The 19,030-nt window shown below is 41.5% G+C and overlaps 1 protein-coding gene across 2 annotated transcripts in view; it reads left to right on the top strand.

The window, feature by feature from the left end:
- The window catches only part of CTNNA1 (catenin alpha 1), a 109,188-nt gene that overhangs the window by 17,140 nt on the left and 73,018 nt on the right, over window positions 1-19,030 (top strand). For both annotated transcript variants that reach the window (XM_031597992.2, XM_031597993.2), the window contains exons 3-7: window positions 1,869-2,064; window positions 9,057-9,223; window positions 9,975-10,094; window positions 12,171-12,437; window positions 15,033-15,236. In XM_031597992.2, the coding sequence (XP_031453852.1) occupies window positions 1,869-2,064; window positions 9,057-9,223; window positions 9,975-10,094; window positions 12,171-12,437; window positions 15,033-15,236 (954 nt within the window). The remainder of the gene's footprint in view (window positions 1-1,868; window positions 2,065-9,056; window positions 9,224-9,974; window positions 10,095-12,170; window positions 12,438-15,032; window positions 15,237-19,030) is intronic.

The raw sequence follows: 19,030 nt of genomic DNA, 5'->3' as shown, positions 1-19,030 counted from the left end.
CCTACATTTTCTTTGAGATTTTGAAGAGAACCCTAAATATAGGAAGAGAGAATCAGATAAATGCTGAAATTCCTGATGGATTAGTTTATTAATTTCAAAGCAATGAGACAACACTTTCCTACCCTCTGTGAAGGGGTGCTTGCAAACTATCTGTAGCAGCCTCCTGTTGTGTATCAGTTACCAACCCCTCCTAATGGGGTCCCACTTAAGGAATGTGCTTTCATGGCATTTGTTACTGTTTCAGTGTATCAGTTACAATATATGCTTTTTTTTTAATTTCTGCCTACGCTTCACACTGGGTTTGTGAATTGATGCTAATGCATGGTGTATGTTGCTCAGTAAAATGCATGGGAAAATACAGGAAGACTACAGTGAGTCTTGTGAATGTAATCTGCATCTTCGGGGTGTTTTAGACGTTCTTAGGAAATAATCTTTCTCTTCCAGACCTAGTAGGGTACACTGGAGAGATTTAACTTACATTTCTAGTGTTATTTTCCTGAGCAGTAGAATTTTTCAAGCGGCAGTATGAATTGGACACAACTTGAACAAAGCACGAACTGAAGCAATCAGGTTACGTTTCCCATGAGTATGTCCCTTTATTTGCCATGCTGTAGTCCTTGCTTTTGAAAGAATTTGCCATTCATTCCCTCTGGGTGCATTCCATCTGGGCTGTAGGGTGTTTGCTGTATAGCTCTGAAGCTGGAGTTATTGATGGAGTCTCTCCTTATCAGAAGTAGTCCTAATTTGGAAAACTTCACTCAGCGAAGGACCTTTTTAGCCAACTTCATTGTCTGTAACTTATTTCTAAAGTGGCTCAGCAGGCAGTACTGACAATCCCAAATTTTGTGAATGATGAGACTGGCAAAACATGGAGAGGAAAGTTGAGGAAATTGCCTTGCTGCAACTAGCTTTTTATTTGTGATACATGATGAATTGAGACTATCAGATCCGAATGCTTCCCGTTAAAAAGAGCAGCAATACTCCCAGCAGATGGCTTTACCTTTCTGAATCAACGTGAACCAACCTACTGAGAAGATGGATTCAGCTCAGAGGACCTTCATGTCAGCAGTCCTTGGGCTTTCCAGAGCATTAATTTTTTTAGCATTGTAATTTAATGTCCCTTTGAAATAGCTTTATATGAATTTTGCTAGACTGTAGAAGGGGAAGAAGCGAGGGGAGGAAAAAAATGAAAAATGTGTGTAGGTTTTGTGTGGGTTTTGTGACATTTATATGTGTGGGATTGAAGGGAATAGATCTTGATCCTAAGCTAATGGAGTACCTGGTCATCTGACCAGACAGGACTCTTCATACTAAAGCCCTACTGGGAGAAACTTGAAACATTCGTTGATAACAGAAGGATTGTGAACATTTGATTTGAGTATTTTTGCTTTGCACCTAATTGTTTGGCTGTAATAGTCTCTGGTTTTGATTGAAAAGCTACTGCGTTGTTAGATTTCTGTAGATCATGGCTTCAGCCTTGTTTTGAGTCTTTTTACGTCTGGAGAGCTATCCCAGTCTATCCTCTAGTTGGTTCCTTTGTGTGTGATGCCAAATAGCTCTGGTCTGTTTTTGAGATTGCAGTTTATCAAAGATACAAATTGAAATCAATTCTTAAAATTTTCAGGTCTGCTGATGCTTCTGAAAAATCTCTGAGCAGTTTAGCTGAATTTATAAAGTTCATCTAATGAACCACAAAGCATGGTAATGTTAAAGAGCAGTGAAAAACGCTTGTTTGCAAATCTACCCTTTGGAGCTGACAGTAGAGCAAGTATTACAAATACGGTGTTTAAAAGAATTACACGTGCATGACCTTGCTGTCAGGCTGATAAACTTCTAATTTTTTTTTTCCCTTCCATTCATACCTTCAGGTTACAACATTGGTTAACACCAGTAACAAGGGCCCCTCTAATAAAAAGCGAGGGCGCTCTAAGAAGGCCCATGTTTTGGCTGCCTCAGTTGAACAAGCAACAGAGAATTTCTTGGACAAAGGAGACAAAATTGCGAAAGAGAGCCAGTTCCTCAAAGAGGAGCTGGTGGCAGCTGTGGAAGATGTTCGCAAACAAGGTAAGAGCTTCTGGAGCTAGGTATTTTCATAGCAAATAGAACTGTTTCCATTTCTCTTTGCTGTTGTTTCTAATGATTTTACTTCTCTACTTGTGAATTACTCCTCTACTTGGATTATCAACTTGTCTAGCTGACTTCCTCCAGTAAAAACATTAAGTGGGCAGATCTGGAAATCAAATGTCCCAAGCAGAGATTCAGAGGAGAGACAAAGGCTGAGGCTTTGAAGAATGTTAAAAAAAAAACAAAAAAAAACAAAAAACAAGGCAGAAAAGTGACCTTTCTCCTTGTAAACCACCACCTATAAATGATATGAAACCACATCTCAAAGAATTGTCAATAACTTCTGCAAAATTTGGATGTGTTTAAAACAGCATTGGAGGAGGAGGAACTGAATATTGACTTAGAACTGGATGTCTTGAATATGCAAAATGTAAACAGTGACAAACAGAATGCAAGGACCTTGATTAAATATTCCAGACTTCCTCCCCCACATCTAGTGTTGATTTTTATCATTTTCCTTGTTGCTTTTCTTGCAGGTCTTTTCAAAGAAAACCTATGGAGCTGCTTACTCTAAAATATGCACTAGTAAATGTTGCTGCTCATAAATCATTTATTGTTCTTTCAGTCATGAGCCTTTTCTATGCTTCAGTGAAACCCAGTCAACTGGTATTAATGGTAGTTGCTGCTTCTGTTGCAAAAAAAAAAAAACAACAAAACTCATTGGCATTAATTACTTGTTTGTAGCTGAAATTGCACAGTGATGAAATATTAGTTGAAAATGGTTTCAGTTCTGGATGAGGCTGGTTGACAGACCAAAGAAAGATTCATGTAAGAAGGCTGCAGTGTAAGGGGCTAATTGAGGTGGTTTAACTTAACAACAACAACAAACAGCAAAAGAGACCCTTTTGTCCTGAAGGCTTTTAATTTTTTGGTGCTTGCTTGATTGCTGCTCCATATTGGGAGTTAGAGTTCATCTGTGAATGTCTTCACATCACCCGTAGTGATGTTGGTGTGCGAGGGAGTTGGACTCATTCTTTGGGAATGCGAAATTGCATTATCTGAATTTGTGTTTGGATATTGCAGTGAGAAGCTGGTAGGAAAAACTGATGCAAGAGACTTCAGTGTATGAATCTTTTGCTCCTTTCTTGTTTGAGATGAGGCAAGCCTGATGCCCAAACTTCCCTGCTCTACTGCTCTTCAGCAGAGGAGGTAGAGTTCAGAGCTGAGAGATGCTGGAGAAAAAATACTTCTGCCATAATGTTGTTTTCCTTCTTCATTTCATGTTACCTGTGGCTCGCATGAAGCTCGATGCACAGGGAAAACATTTTGAGAAGCTGTGTGGATTATATGAGCATTAGACCTAAAGATGCAACTGAGTCCAACTGCTGCCCACAGCAGTTTGTGGGGATGCAGTCATCACGTGGCTGAGCTGGGGCACAATGTGGGCTGAGGCCTGTGTCCCTGTGTGGGCAGTGCCTGGGCAGCCAGAGCAGAGCAACTCGTCAGAAGGAAATAGAACCTTAGAGGTAATCAGAAGCAAATGGTGGAAAATGAGATGCGACAGACTGTGGAAGCGAGGGTTATTTTGTGGGTTGTTGTTGCCCTGCCCAGGGGTCTGTGTTGGGAGGGCTGCACTTTGGTAGTGCTAATGATAGGAGATACAAACTTGCGGAGCACAATTATATACAGTCTCTGCACTTCAGAAGAGCTTCCAGTGGTGTGGTAGGCCAGTGGAGTTCAGAGGCTGGAGAAATGAGAGTGGAACAAATAACCCATGCCTGCCAGTGCTGAAGGCACTTGGCTAATGCCTGTAGTGATAGGCTCCAGCTTGTGGTCAACCCTGAAGTGGTTGGGAAGCTGGACTTGCTGATCTTTGTAGGTGCTTTCCAATTGAGCTAATCTGTTCTAAAACATCTGCTTAGCAAACCTTTTGGGTGCTGGTGCATTTATATGCCATCTGCAGTGGGAGGCAAAAAGCAGAGAGGACAGTCTGGATGCCTGGGTCAGCAGCAGGGCGGTAGCAAAGCGGCCGTGTCTGTGGAGGCAGCAGTAGGATTATAGATGGGTAGCCCAATTTATCTTCAGCAGAAGACAGGAAAATAGAATTAATAGTCCTCTATTTAGAATAGGGAGAGGTTTAGATACCGTAATAAAAAGAGATGGATGAATCTGGACAGAGGTTATGAAGATGATTAGAACAATAGATAACTTGTCTCATCAGAGAAAATTAAAAATTTTTTTTTAGCCTAGCAAGAAGATGGAGGGGGCACATGATTTTAGTGAGCACACTTGTTCATAGAATCTATTTGTTGGGGGTAAAAACAAAGAAGTAGAAAGAGCTATTTAGAATGAAGGATAGCATGGCTACATACTAAATCAATATAAGTGGATCGCTTCAAAGTCTTCCTGATTTTAGAATGGAAGAATAAATTACAACTTGCTTAAAATATTAAACAGCTTCACAGAATATCCCAAAGTAAAGATTTCTGACCATGTAAGGCTATGGACTTCTGACTTCTTTTAAAGCAGTGAAATTTCTTAAAGGAAAAATGTTAGTGGAAACAAAACTGCAGTGTTTTTTCCTGCTGTGGCTTTAGAAAAACTGTAGCGGTGGGAAAATGTCTGATGTGAACTCTGATTGTGGTATGTGTTACTCTGATTTTTGCCATTACAACTTTGCTGGGTAACAGGAGGGGTCATAGCAGCCTTGCCTGTTCTTATTTCCCCTTCTGCAAGCTCCTGCTCTGTGCTTGTTGCTGTGATAGGGGTTTGCCCTCTTTGAAGAACCGAGGGCTGGCGCAGGTTGAAGTGGCAGCTGTTGGAGCTGTTATGAAACCAACGGGGTATTTATCCAGATGCTTGGTACTGAGGTGGGCTGTGAGCTCTGAGGTGAAGAAGGGAGCTTCTCTTGGGTTGTGCTGACCAGGCTATTCCTGTTCTCCTCCCGTGCTGGCCGTGGTTTGCTGCCTGCACGTGTCAGTGTGTTACTTACACTGCGGAGCCTTGCAGTATGTTCTTACTGTTGCATTTCTTCCAGTGGTGTTTTTACATTAAAGACCAGATATTAAAGCTTAAAATTAGAAAGCGTAAAGCTGGGTATAGGGTTTGAGGTATGAGAATGGATAACCTTTGTAATCCTGGGGGTTTTGATTGTTCCATGGTTGCACTGCAGAGCAGTGGACAAACTGTTCAGCATGGTTACTCTCAGCCCTATGCTTGAGTGAAGCTTTCTTCAACACTGAGTGGGGGGGTTGAGGAATTATGAAAGCATGAGAAAGGTGGTGTTTTTTTTAATATGTACTTCACATGAGATGCACAGCTTTAGGGTTTTAAAAGAACAGAAGGAAGCCAGCTGCACAAATAGCGTAGTTAAACACTGAATTCTTCTTGGAAAACTCAACTTTACAAGTCTGTTGTGACCAATTAGCTTAATTTCTTGAAAGATTACAGAGTTCTTGCTTGTTCTCCTGCAAGAAAAACATTTTTGGAGAGTGCCTCTTGTTGCATTGAAGTAATTCCCCAGCCTAGGACTGGAGACCCTTGAAAAGCTGTAAGCAAAGGGAGCTCCAAATACAGCTCTTGGCAGGCTGCAGATGAGTGTTATATGTGGCATATGGATTTAACTGAAGATACAATTTGAAGAATTAACAATTTTTTGTTTCCCTAAGCATCAGTTCCCCATATTCATGTGGCAAAAGGAGATCTGAAATCTGGGCTTTAATAAAGAATCAATGAGTGTCTGCTGGAGTGCATTTGGGACCGTGTCCTTCATAGCAGGAAGCCAGGGCAGCCCACTGCGCCCCTGTGGAGGACAGTGAAGGCAGCAGCAGTGGAAGGGAGGGCTCATTACACAGAGTAACGTGGCGTTCAGGCTCTGGTTTTATCTTCACCATCATTTGGCAGGGAATGGGGGGCTCTGCAGGGATGACTTGGTGTTGTGCGTAGACAGAGGTATGGCATGGGTGAGAGCAGCGGGTGGCAGAATCACAGGGTGGGGGCACCAATGGCCATCCAGGCAAAGGCACGGCCAGTCACACTGCTGTCTGCCAGGTCTGTGAAATGGCTCTGAAATGCTGGGGAAGAGGAGAGGACACGCTGATAGCATGCCTTGTATTTCTGATACTGAGAATGAAGCAGCCTGGAGACAGGCTTTAATCTGCAGGGTGCTGAAGGGCACAAGATGATGAGCATGAATTTGTAGCTTGAAGGGAAAAAAAAAAAAAAAGTCAATGCCTGTGTGTCCCCTAAATGCACAGAGGTCTCCCCTGCCTCAACCCTGCCTGCCTCCCTCTGCTCTGCTCTGCCAGCGCTCGCACAGAGCAAGCCTCTTCTGTCATGGTCATCTGCAGCATGCTGCTGGGGAGGATTAATAGTGCTGTCTGAAAGTGCTGTCAGAGCCTGTGGGCATGGTGGGAATGAGAGTAGAAAATGGGTAATTTTCTTTTGATGGACTAAAATCTTAATATTTCTGAAATGGGCTTTGTTCCATTAGATTTAATTGAATTCTTAGTATTTTATTGACAAGATCATATGTGGCTACCATTGCCTCTTCTTTTCTTGGTTCTTTTATTATCTTTCCCTTATAGTATCTAGTGAAAAATCTGAGGTGATATTGGAAAAACAGATTACTCCTATAAGAATTCACATCAGCTGTATAATCTGAGTTGCAGTCTGACACTTCAGTGGTGTATATCTTTAACTCTTAAATCCCATTTCCAAGCTTTCATTCTTACCTCTGGCTCAGGTTTGAAAATGAGAAGATGATATTGCATCAAACTTGAACTCCTGATGTACAGCACGTGCAGCAGCAGTGCAGAGGCCGGGGTTCCTTCCTGTGCTTTGGATCTGGTTACAGTAACCACACCTCCTGAGGCTCCTCTAGCAGAAGTCTGGAAGTTAGCTTTCTTTAATTTGTAGGAAAAAAAATAAATAAATAAATGCAAGGGTTTTTAAATTTAATCTTCCATTAATTTGGTGAAGCCAGTTATCTTCTGACACTCTGACAAGCTGTTTGAAACTTACTAAATCTTTAAAATCTCTCATTAAAATAAAAAGGGAGAACATTTCATTTCAGGACTGGCATGTAAGGTGATGATTTAAGCGACGGATGGAAGATTATCTTATTTTTTTAGCCTCATTTAGTGATTTCTGAGGTTTGAGCGAACTGAGTGGCCACCTCCAAGTTGTTTTGAATAGGAAATTGGTGAAAACAATGTTTTCTTTCTTTGGGGGAGCTGGTGGGGGAGGGGGGAGAAGAAAGTGAGAATTTTACATATAAATGAGGGAGGGAATATGCCAGAACCAAGCTCATGATAAATATGTCTTAAATCCTGAGGTTGTTCATACATGTATTTTTTTTTTTTTTTTACTTGTGGTAAAATGAATTTCACTATTATTTGTCTCTTCTAGGATAAATAGTCATGTCAGCTACATAATTTCATAATCTCATGGCTCGTTGTTTTCTAGCACTGGAGGAATATTGTCCTTCACCCGTGTGAAAAACTATGGCTCTTAATGCTTGTTAAAGTAATGAGTCATAGCCCTCAAAAAGTTGGGTAGGAGATAGTTGTAGATTGATGCTTATAGCTGGTCTGTACTTGCACAGCAGGTTTGTCATATGTCACAGTGCTGAAGTAGTGCATTTTTTATCTTAAAATGTTGTATGTCATTCTTGGAAGTAGTGTTTAAGATGATGGAAGGATGTAGCACAGGAGGGAGCATCTGAACAGAACGGAGTGTCTGCGTGTGGTTGCTCGGACAGGCTGGTGGCTGTGCTGGAAACTCTTCCAGGGCAAGTGTGTGATGGTTAACTTCAAGTTCTCTGCTCGTAGGTGATTTTTGAGTGGTTAAAGTGTGCCTCCCATCAGGGTGGTGCCCCTGGCTGCTTGGCTATGGGCAGGGTCATGCTGCAGCATCACCGTGGGCTTCAGGTGCAGATCTCTCCCACTGCTGCTTGGTGGTGGGGACACTGGGAAGCTCTCCCTTCTGAAACGTTATTTGAGGTTCTTTTCTCATCTGTGAGAAATGTGCTGTTTGTGTTCTGGCACTTGGCCAGACGGACATTTCTCAAACAGGTTTGGGAAGCCTCTGGCACAGCAGTCAGCCACTAAACAGTTAGTATGCTTTTCTGGTCATCTCTCATTGCCCACGAATCTTTGGCCTTGAGCACCTAGTGTTTTCTAAACTATAACCTAGCTGTTCTCCAAATGTTTCCAAAATGCAAGGAGATCGAAGAGCAATAATGTGGATTCCAAACCTAGTTGCTGTGCAGGAATTGAGCTGGTAGGAACAAAATGCTGCCCTTGAAAGTAGGGGGAAAAAAAAAAAAAAAAAAAGGCTGTTTTTATTCCTCTGAATACATGCAGAAATTACTGTTCTGGCTTCTGGATGAATTTTTCTAGCTGTTTAAAGCAGCTTTTGCTTTCATAGTTATCCTGTTGCACTGTTACTATCTGAAATCCAAATTCTCTCCTGCAGCAGATGCAGCCCCACAGGCTATGAAATGCTGGAGCTGTCAGGAAGCAGAGCCCTGCCCTGTGTGCAGACTGCGGCGCAGCCGGCCAGGTCCTGGCTCCCAGTTGTTTACGGCCCCACGAGCTGTGGCACTTCTCTCTGTGCTTACAGGGTGTTCTGCTGCCTTCTGCTTGAAAGCAGAGCTTCCACTTAACGAAGGTGCTGTCATCTGTGGAATAACCATACACTGCAGTTCTGCGTGTAACAGCAGTGCCACTTGTATTTGCCTCTCCTGAGGACTCCAGTCCACCAAAGCACCTGCATGATTTGAAAGAGGGATCAAAGTATGACTTCCAAACCCTTCCTCCCTCCTGCACCCCTCCTTCAGTTCTGTGATGACCATGCTTGGAGACGGCAGAAATGCTGGCTGTGTTTAAGCAAATGCTTTTTGTTGTCACAGCCCAGACCGTCTCTCCCAGGAACGCTTACACCCTGAAAGAAATGCTGTGACAGTAACGTGGGGCCTTCTCCTCTTGCAGGTGACCTGATGAAGAGTGCCTCGGGGGAGTTTGCTGATGACCCCTGCTCCTCGGTGAAGCGCGGCAACATGGTGCGCGCGGCGCGCGCCCTGCTCTCTGCAGTGACTCGGCTGCTCATTCTGGCGGACATGGCAGATGTCTACAAGCTGTTGGTTCAACTGAAAGTAGTAAGTGCAGGCCTGAGCTGTGCCTGACGTGCCACGCTGAGCCTGGAGCTCTCACTCGCAGTGACTTGCCTCTGGAGCACTGAGGGTTGGGAGACTTTTTCCCTTAGTGTGTAACTGATGAGTGTAAAACAACCAGCAGACGTTGTCAGTAGCTTTTGATGCTGTGTTGCACTTTGTTCTCAACTTTTAGTGTTGAGACTAATGCACCGTGGTCTGTGAGTTGCAGAAGATTTGATAATCAAATCTTTTAATCAAAATGAAATAACTTAGATTTCTCGTTGATTTCTACTCTCTTGTAGCTAGCAGATATGACTAGCTATTAGTAGGAAAAAAGTAGCTTCAGTGGATTAAGTAAAAATGAATATGATTAAATTTTTTTTTATATATTTGCAAGTAGGAGGTGGGTGGTTCATGTGGAAGTTGAGATGCAGCGAGGCTTAATATTGGCTTGACTTCATCTGGGGTTTGAGGTTCTGTCCTTGGCAGCCACAGCTCCAATGGGGCCCTGGTCTCTTCCAGTTATGCATTCTTGGCTGTCCCTGGTAGCTAATGACTATGAAAGAGCTCGAGGTATAGTTAGCCTTGACATGTCTCTCTTCTAAAAAAAACAACAACAAAACAAACAAACAAAAAAAAAACACAAAAGAAAGGAAAGGAAAATCACTTTGTCTGCTTTGAAACGTATTCTAAATAGTCTTGTAAACTGTGAACTGTATTACTTGGGAAACAATGAATATATATATTCTTTTAGGTAGAAGAAGGTATCTTGAAATTGAGGAATGCTGGCACCGAGCAGGATCTGGGTATCCAATACAAAGCCCTCAAACCAGAAGTGGACAAACTTAACATAATGGCAGCCAAAAGGCAGCAGGTATAGTGATGGCAGTTCTTATTTCTGTATTCTGTTTCTTATTCTTTTTCAAAATAAGAAAATGAGGCAGCCTTGCTGCTCTGAGAGACTATCTATTGCTTCTACTAATTTTTTTTACTTTTTGTTTGTTTTGGAATACTTTGTTTTGCACTCGGTGACGTTTAGGAAACCGAATGGCACTTGCCTGGTAAGCAGAAAATCTGCTCAGCTGTAAAGCACCGCTTCTGACTGAAGTGTCCATGCTAGCATTTGTTTATGTGAATGCTTTAGCACCTTTGTGAAATGCTGCTTCTATAGAATTGCACTGGTGCATGTCAGGACATCCCATTTTGAAGCAGTGCAGGTATAGGTAAGGAAGGAGGACTGGGACACGACTTAGTGCTTGGTGCTCTCACCACGAGACCACGCTGTCTTTGTGGCTCACACCAATGTACTGTCGTGGCTAGGGGTAGAATTACAACTCTTTTCAAGGCAGTGATGCACCACACCAAGGCTGGTCTTGAAGTGCCCATTTGAGAAAGGTTTTAAGGTCCTGTGCTTTGTGTGCGTTCTGTATTTGTATAGCTAGCGCTGAGCCTCAATTGCATGTAGAATTTGTTTTTGTACAACATGACTGTTGTGACTCATTCCTTTGTAAGGTAAGTCTTAAAAGAAAGGTGTAGGCAGTCTGATTTATCTGAAATAGCGTAGTTTTTGTAGACTGTATTTTTTTGTTCTGCTGATCTATACAAACCCAAACTGTTTATGCACCTCTAACGCTACTTGTTTTCTTGCATGGATTTATCTTTGAAAATAAACTGGGAACAGTTTTAAATGGATTGCTGGTTGGTTATGTATCTGGAATCTGATTGCAGTAGATGGGGATGGGGTTGTGATGGCAATACAATAAATGTCCTTAAACTGCTTTGTGATGGATTGTTTTACACTATGGGAAGTGGTTGTGTTAAATCTGTAAATCTGAAAGCCTGCTTAGAGTGCCCTCGCTGCTTAGTGTGCGTCTTACAGAGGTCGTGTATTACTCATTCATTTTTAAGAGTCTGTCAGATTATTTATTTTTTTCTGCTGGTAAAGCAGCCCACTTCTTCATTTTCATCACCTCTCTGTAAGACTTAAGAGGTAACTTTAAAGTGTTTGTGCTGCTAATAATTGCGTTACTTCTTCCTTTTTATAAACTCTGCTGCTTGTGCAGGACTCAGAAGCTCTCTCCATTCATAGTACTTAGATTCCAAAGCAGAGATGATGACGCTTTAAAGAATTGCAGCATTGAGTATTTGTGAAAGGACCTATGGGCTTACTCAATCTTCAGTCTTAAATTAGTAATAATTATAGTCATTGGATTAATTTTCTCCTTTTGGAGATGAACAAGAAGTTGAGTGATATTCTTGTTCTTCTGAAATGAAGTGTGTGAGTCTCTTGAGGGAAGTGAACTCCATCCTCTAGGTGTGATTAAAGAAAACATACAGGTTCTGAGTATTGGAGTTAAATTTAAGATCTGACTTCTTAGATGCAAAATTCATGACATGGTTCCTGTGGTTGAACAGCTCCATGCAGAACAACCATATGAATTTCTCACAGAATCTCTCTGTGCTAGTTGCACACATTCATTGGATTAATTACTTCTGAAAGAGAGCCAGAAGACTAATGTCAGTGATTGTCAGAGATTACCTCTCTTTTTTCTTCCTCTAGTTAAATGATGCTTGTCACTTATCTCTTGGCATCTTAAAGCACATATGGAAAAGTGAGGTCACAGCTTCTGAGTTCTCCTGATGTAGCGGTACTGTCTGCGTTCAGAGTGCTGGTCCTTTACTGTGGCAAGGAGCAAACATGTCTTGGATTTTGAAATGGGAACTGTGAATTGCCTTATAATACTACTTTTATTTGAGTTTTTATGGAGCTGTTGTGTTCTAAGATTAGTTGAGCTATTAATAATAGGGATATGGCGAGAGATCAAGGTTGAATTAGACTTGAACGTGCTAAGCAAAGAATCTGCCTGCCTCTTGAAGTTGTGGGAAGGCAGTGTATGGATTATGTGTGGGGACTGTTTTCAATTGCTTCTTTCTTCAATTTCCCTAATAGGAATTGAAAGATGTGGGTCACCGTGATCAGATGGCGGCAGCCAGAGGAATCCTGCAGAAGAATGTTCCTATTCTCTATACTGCATCTCAGGCCTGTCTGCAGCACCCTGATGTGGCTGCGTACAAAGCTAACCGGGACTTGATCTACAAACAGCTTCAGCAAGCAGTCACAGGCATCTCAAACGCAGCTCAAGCAACTGCATCAGATGATGCTGCCCAGCAGCAGGGTGGAGGTGGAGAGCTGGCTTATGCTCTGAACAATTTTGATGTAAGTTCTGAACCTGTACATAAAAAGTGGCAACTCCAAGTATTGCTTGCTTACGTGATTTACAAGCAACATCTTTTGTTTGTTACCTGAAAAAATAGTTTTCTGCTGAAATACTGAAAGTCCCAGGTGAAGCAGGCTTTTATTTTTTTCAAAATTGGCTCTTTCAAAACTAGGACTGATAAAATACAGAAAGGAGAAATGCAGCTCTCGATGATTGAAGGCTGTCAAGTTAAACTAGCTCAAAAATAGCTGTTAGCCTACTGCTATGTTAGATGTAAGCCCTTGGTTTGTTTGAAATTGATTATTTCATTATATATTTATGTAATTTATTCTTGTGGGTGACAGAAATGACTTATTAAAAGTGAATAATGTATTTGGAATTGCCCAAAACTACCTATTGAGAAGAACATAGAGTGGGAAGTTTAATATGATATCTAGTTGGGAACGAAGTCGCTTTAAACCAGTGTGTTGTACTGATCTGTCATTTTCTTTATCTTGTGTTCTATAAGTTACCAAGGATAGCCACACACTTTTACCTTCCTTCTGAAGCCAGTATTTTGTGTCTACTGCTGATCCAGTCTGAGAATTGTAAACACTCTGGAACTAGCTTTCCTCTAAAACTTTTTTTAATATCACAAGACTGTCAGTCACAAAATTCTTAGTACTTTTTTTTGCCAAATATTGTTCACCTTTTCCTCTTTTGCTCTTGCCACCCCTGCTTCTCTATGTTACTTTCTTCCATATTTCTTAACTTCTTTTAACATCTCCCTAAAGGATGGAATACTATTTGAGGTTTTCCCTGTACTGAATATGAAGCCTTTCTCTGTCATCTCTTGGGTTACAAGAGGACATCGTGGTTATCTTGATCTTTGTGACAGATTTCAGTTTTAAATCTATCTCAGATTCTGTCAGTTGTACATTCAGTTACATATGTTTGAAGAACGTGCATTGGTTAACACCCAAAGGATCACAGGTTTGATCAGATCTGTAGGATGGAAAGGCAGGTCTAGTACCAGCACACAATGCTGAGGACTGGCTCTGGTATGTAAAATTGAAAAACATGTCAGTTCCAATTTGTATATTGGCTAATCTTGCTCCAGCCATTTAATATGATTTGTGCTGTGTGCTCATATTTTACTATGAGCTCTCTAATATATGGTCAGAGACTTACTGAGTGCTTCAGCTTGCATTGAGCTTCTGAACTTCAGTTTCACATACTGCGGCTCACTAACAGCAGCAGGGCTTGCTCAGCAGGCCAGCCTGAATAGGCATTGTGTGCAATGGCTTTGTCTGCTCGGCCTCGCCAAAAGAGACAGACAAAACAAATGTGCCCAGGTTCTCTGCAGATGTTATCCCTGCCCTTCATTTCCTGTTAACATGTGAGTGTTATTGTGCTTTTGTTAGAGAGGTTTTGCGCGTCCCTCCCAAATGCTTCAGAGTTTCTGCTGTGATGGTAAAATATTAAATGATTACCAGAAGATAACAAGATAGTGATTATCTCTCGTTTATGCGGTGTAATTTTGGGGTTGTAGCATACCACCACTGCATGACCTGAATAGGTAGAATTTTCAGGAAAAGTGGGAATATTAGAAGAACGTGTGCTGTGTCTAAACCTACCGTGAATTCTGTGGTTGCTCAGCTGGGAGACTAATTGTGCTGACATTAATGTTGAAATTAGCTGGCATACAAACTGACTGTAGAAAACTCCTATTGCAAAAAGCTTTAGGGCTTCTTTCGTGATGAGTTAGCAACATCTTTCCATCCTGCCCCTTAATTGGGAGAAAACCTATGCAAACCCTAAACAAATCAGTAAACCTTGAAATGGTCATATTGTTGTCCTTAAACTGCAGAACCTGTTTAAATAAGCCACCTGGAAGTAATCACAAGGTGTTGTGTGCTACACTACTTCTTCCTGGTGAGCACTGGATGATGATGTTGGCTCCTTGAAGAGCAGATAAGTCAGTATTGCTTATTTAGCCTCAGGTTTCTCAATATGAGCTGAATCGTCCTTCAAAATGAAACTGTGATAGATTTCTGCCGTGAAGAAATCAACGTATATGCTATTCTAGTCATGTGTGTTGTTTTACATGAATTTGAAAATACTGTTGTTTACCTGTATAGTTGCATACTAGTCAAGGAAGGAGGACTTGATAAACCAGGACAGTGGAGTATATAGGGCTAATTTTGGACATTTGTTTTCCTTGGGGATTTTTTTGTTCATGATGAGGTAATTATATCTGACAAGTTTAAATAGTGAAGGCATGTCCGGATTGACATGTAGTTAAGAAGAGTTCTGTGCTTTGAACTTTATTAGTGCTGGCACACTTGATTTTTGCCATTCATATAATGAGACTTCTTGTGGCTGAGTTGGGTTTAGCTGTCAAAGCAGCACAAGAAATGACTAGCAATCTAATGTGCTGGGGAACCTGCTAGTAATTTTACTAAACTACTCAAGAAAATCACTCTCAGTGCCAAAATTTTGTTTGCTTTTTATGCCTGATCAGGGAGTTGCTGTAAACGTTCGTCTTTTTGATGACCTAACAGTAACTTACTGCTCAGCCTGACTGCTAACTTCTGAAACCTTTATTTTACCAGAAACAAATTATTGTGGATCCATCGACCTTCAGTGAGGAACGTTTTAGGCCTTCCCTGGAAGAGCGCCTGGAGAGCATCATTAGTGGAGCAGCCCTGATGGCTGATTCATCCTGCACACGTGATGACCGACGGGAACGTATAGTTGCAGAGTGTAATGCGGTGCGACAGGCCTTGCAGGATCTACTTTCAGAATACATGGGGAATGTGAGTATCTTCTGTTCTGTTTGCTTATTTAGTTTCTGTGTTTTTTTAACTCCATGTGATTATTCAAAGGGGGGGATGAAAGCTGCAGGTCTGAAAGCTGGTCTACTCTGTCCTCAAATAGGACGGGAACATTAACCAGCCCTGAAAGTCCTGAAAGGTTTGTCAGGAGGCCAGCCTGGAGGCTGAATCAAGTGCATTTTAATCATCTGTGATACTTACCTTAAGACTGATCTCTGCTCTTCAGAAATGGTTATCATAGCATTAACCCTTCAGTACTGTTCTTGGTATAACTCTTACATATTGGTTTGTATAGAAATCCTGTGGAATTAGCCTGTCTTCGCCACCATATCAGTTTGCATAAGGTAACTTAGCTTATGGAAAACAGGCTAAGTTTGATGCTTCAAAATTCTAAATGTGTGAACTTCTTAGCTGAAGTAATAGATTTTTCAGAATCAAGTTAATTTGCTGTTGCTACTCCATTTAATCAGAAAGGATGTACAAAGATAAAACTGAATACCGAGTGAAATTCTGGGTACAGTTTAGCATAAATGTTGGAGTGAGCATCTAGCATTTGTACATTACACTGCATGTAAGCACACAGTATTTGAAGCTTGAGTGTGTTTCTGCAGTTGGAAAAAGTGTTATGTCATGAAGAGGAGCTGCTGAGTTTGAAGGCGTCATGATATAATATCAGATGCTGCCTCTTTCTTGGCTCGAGGGATTTTAATCTGAGTAGCTTTGGCAGTGTTGAGGGGTGAGCTTGAGATATAAGATTTAAACAATGTCAAGTCTCTAAACTTACATACTCTTAAAAGAGAATTGGTTTCAGGTGAAAAGTTGTGGAAATGACAGCAATGAAATGGCTTGTAGTGTCATGGCAAGTAAAATTGGCTGAAGTAGTCATAATGGGCTGAGGTGAAGCCTGATTTACACTTGAGGTAAAACAGCTCAAAGGTATTTTCTTTTGATAGAATTCATTCAGCAGTGCTGCAGAGTTGCCTTTGAATCTGCTGTTTCTTGGTGGAAGATAAGTCAGCATGAGGTAGTGGTGCTCTGAAGGCCTGCATGTACAAGTTGAGGGTGCTTAGAGAGCAGAGGCATGCAGTGGTAGAGGGGAAAGGAAAATGAGTTTCTGTTTGCCAGTGGAGAACAAGGGCAAAGTAATTGAACAAAACTAAAAGACAAGTCCTGTATAGCTGGCAGGCTGAGCTAGGTACTTCATGTAAGCCTGTCTTAATTGTTTGTGAAAGTAACTTGTGCTCAACATTGACACTGTATGGAGCTTGAGACTGCAGCAGGGAAGCCTACCGCCGTGTTGTGCCATTTAAAACTCCTTTTGGAGCAGGTTGTTTTATTAGTACACGATGCATCTGAAACAATCCCTCGAACAAATGTGCTGCTGGATTGGATGCAGGCCTATCAGCACAACAGAATGAAGCATCCACCAAATGCAAATGAAGAATATGGAGGAGGTAATGCTCAGTCTTGTGCACAGAAGATTCGGTGCATCTCTCTCACTGATAGTTGGTCAATACCTGTGTCAGATTCTAGAGCTTTGACTTCCTTGGGCCCGAAAGCCTATCTTGCTCCTCTGGCTGTATACTGCTGTCTCTGATATGCAAGTTAAAGTAATCATGCCGAGTCTGAAAGAATGTATTCCCTATGTTATCTCTTTTAACACATTGTGAAATTAGTGGAGCATACTGAATTTTTTCAAAGTCACTGCTATGTTATGATTGTAGACAGTGTAGTTGGGAAAATGAGATTAGAAGTTCAGTGAAATGGAGTGGAAAAAGCAATAGATAAATTATGGTGAAAATGTGGGATGATGTGTAAAAATCCATACTGAGGGCAGGAAAAAAATCAGAATGATGAAGCTGAAGAATGAATAGTAGCTGGGGAGCTAAACAGTGAAAAAGCCATGGCTCATCTACAGGAAGAGTAGGGATGTGCTACTTACAGTCATGGCAGAGGAAATGTCATAGCATGTATGTTGGAGGTACCCACAGCACAATACCCAGCCATCCCCTGTTGTGCTTTTCTCCATTCTCCCTTTGAAGATGGGGATGAATCAGGAATTAAATCTGTTAATTGCACTATGCTTGCAGTGCATCGTAAATCTTGTTTGAGTGGTAGGATAAGAACTATTTATTGGCCAAGTGTAAAAATTCAAAGACAAGATTGAATGAGGAATATGCTGAAAAGGTTGAAGCACAAGAATGTCTTCAGGCAGATTCCCTTTTAGTTTTAATGCCTTCTGTTTTAGTGGCTTCTTCTAGCTTCTGGGTTTTCTTTCAGATCTTTGGTAATAAAAAGGCTTTTTCCATAGGTAGTTTATAACTCCGGGTTTAGTGGTTTTGGACCCTTGGTTTAACTGTCTCCTTGGGCCTGTCCCCAAGGGTTCTGTAAGTCTGCAAGCATTGCTGGCTGCGTTACGATGTGCGGCAGAAGCTTCTGTTCAAATACAATTTTCAGTAATGAAGAATCTGAATCATAGAAGCCCTTGACCCCTGCATTTGCTGACATGGTGATGAAACCTGTGATTACATCATTAAAAGAAGGGCAAGAGTTGCTTGTTCAGTAGTTCATTATAAAAGTTATATCTTCTTTACTTGGATGGGTGTGCATTTTGTTCCCTTTTCCATCTGACTGTTCTCAAAACAGAAGAATAGCCCAAACTGGTCCAACTGAATTTACATCAAGGCCGGTCTCCTATCTTGACAGCAGTCAATAGCAGATGCCTACAAGAAAGATGACAGTAACAAGGGAGGTATGTAGTTTTCCTTGCCCAAAATAGCTCCCAGATAGTAGCGGGCCGTAGCTCAGATAATTCCAGAGCTAGCATTGCTTGCTGTGTTTAATAGCTCTTGATGGACTGTCCTCCAATGGATGTGCCTTGTTTTTCTGAACCATTATAAACTTTCAGCATCCATAAGCTGGAGAACTCCTCGATAAAGAAAATGATTTTGCATTAAGAAACATCTTTTTGTTTGAAGCAGAGAAATTGCTTCATTTCAGAGAAGGCCATGAGCAGCTATTCCCCCCTCACCCTTCTCTGTGCTGCGTGGTTCAGAGCTGTGCCGTCTCCTGGTGGCCAGAATGAAGTGTCCTACTTTCATTAGTTGCTTCCCAGGACAAAGACTTTTGACACCACCTCTCAGCTTGGGCTGTCCTCATTACTAACCAGCGTGGTGCAGGAGAATGGGATTTGAAGAGGGAATGAGGACTTGATGCCCTTCCTTATCCATTTTGCAGAACTCCCATCAGCTGGCTGTAGCCGAGTCCTAGGGGCGAGGTGCTGCTCTGCAGTTGGGTCTCCTTGCTGAATCATTCAGATGTTCTGAGAGAAGAACTACAGCGTGGCAATGATGAAGAGATGTTTCAAGAGCATACTTTTGAGTGAAAATGCTAGTGTAGGTGCATATCTGACTGAGTCTGGTCTGGTTCTTCAGTTCTCTTTAAGATTTGGTGACCAGAACTGCATTTGGTCCACTTGGTCCGTTGGAGATTCGGATGTGCTGCTGATTTGTAGAGTCATAAACGCTCTAGTACAGTGTTGTAGTGTTTTTGTTTTTTTCTGTTTTAGTCCTGTCCTAATAATGTCTAATATTTGATCTGCTTTTGATAGCTGCTGAACACTGAGTTAATATCATGATGAAACTGCTACATGAAAATCTAGCTTCTGAGTCATAGGGACTGTCTGTTTTTGTGAATGTAAAGTCAGATGGTCTTGTGCATCACTTAATACCTCTTGTCTCTTGAACTTCATCTGCAGTTTTATTAGCTGATTTCTT

The sequence above is a fragment of the Phasianus colchicus genome, chromosome 15 (genome assembly GCF_987193195.1).
Source record: "Phasianus colchicus chromosome 15, bPhaCol1.hap1.1, whole genome shotgun sequence".
NCBI classification, from domain to species: Eukaryota; Metazoa; Chordata; class Aves; order Galliformes; family Phasianidae; genus Phasianus; species Phasianus colchicus.
Note: the sequence above shows the minus strand (reverse complement) of the source record. Positions and strands in the feature narration are given on the sequence as shown.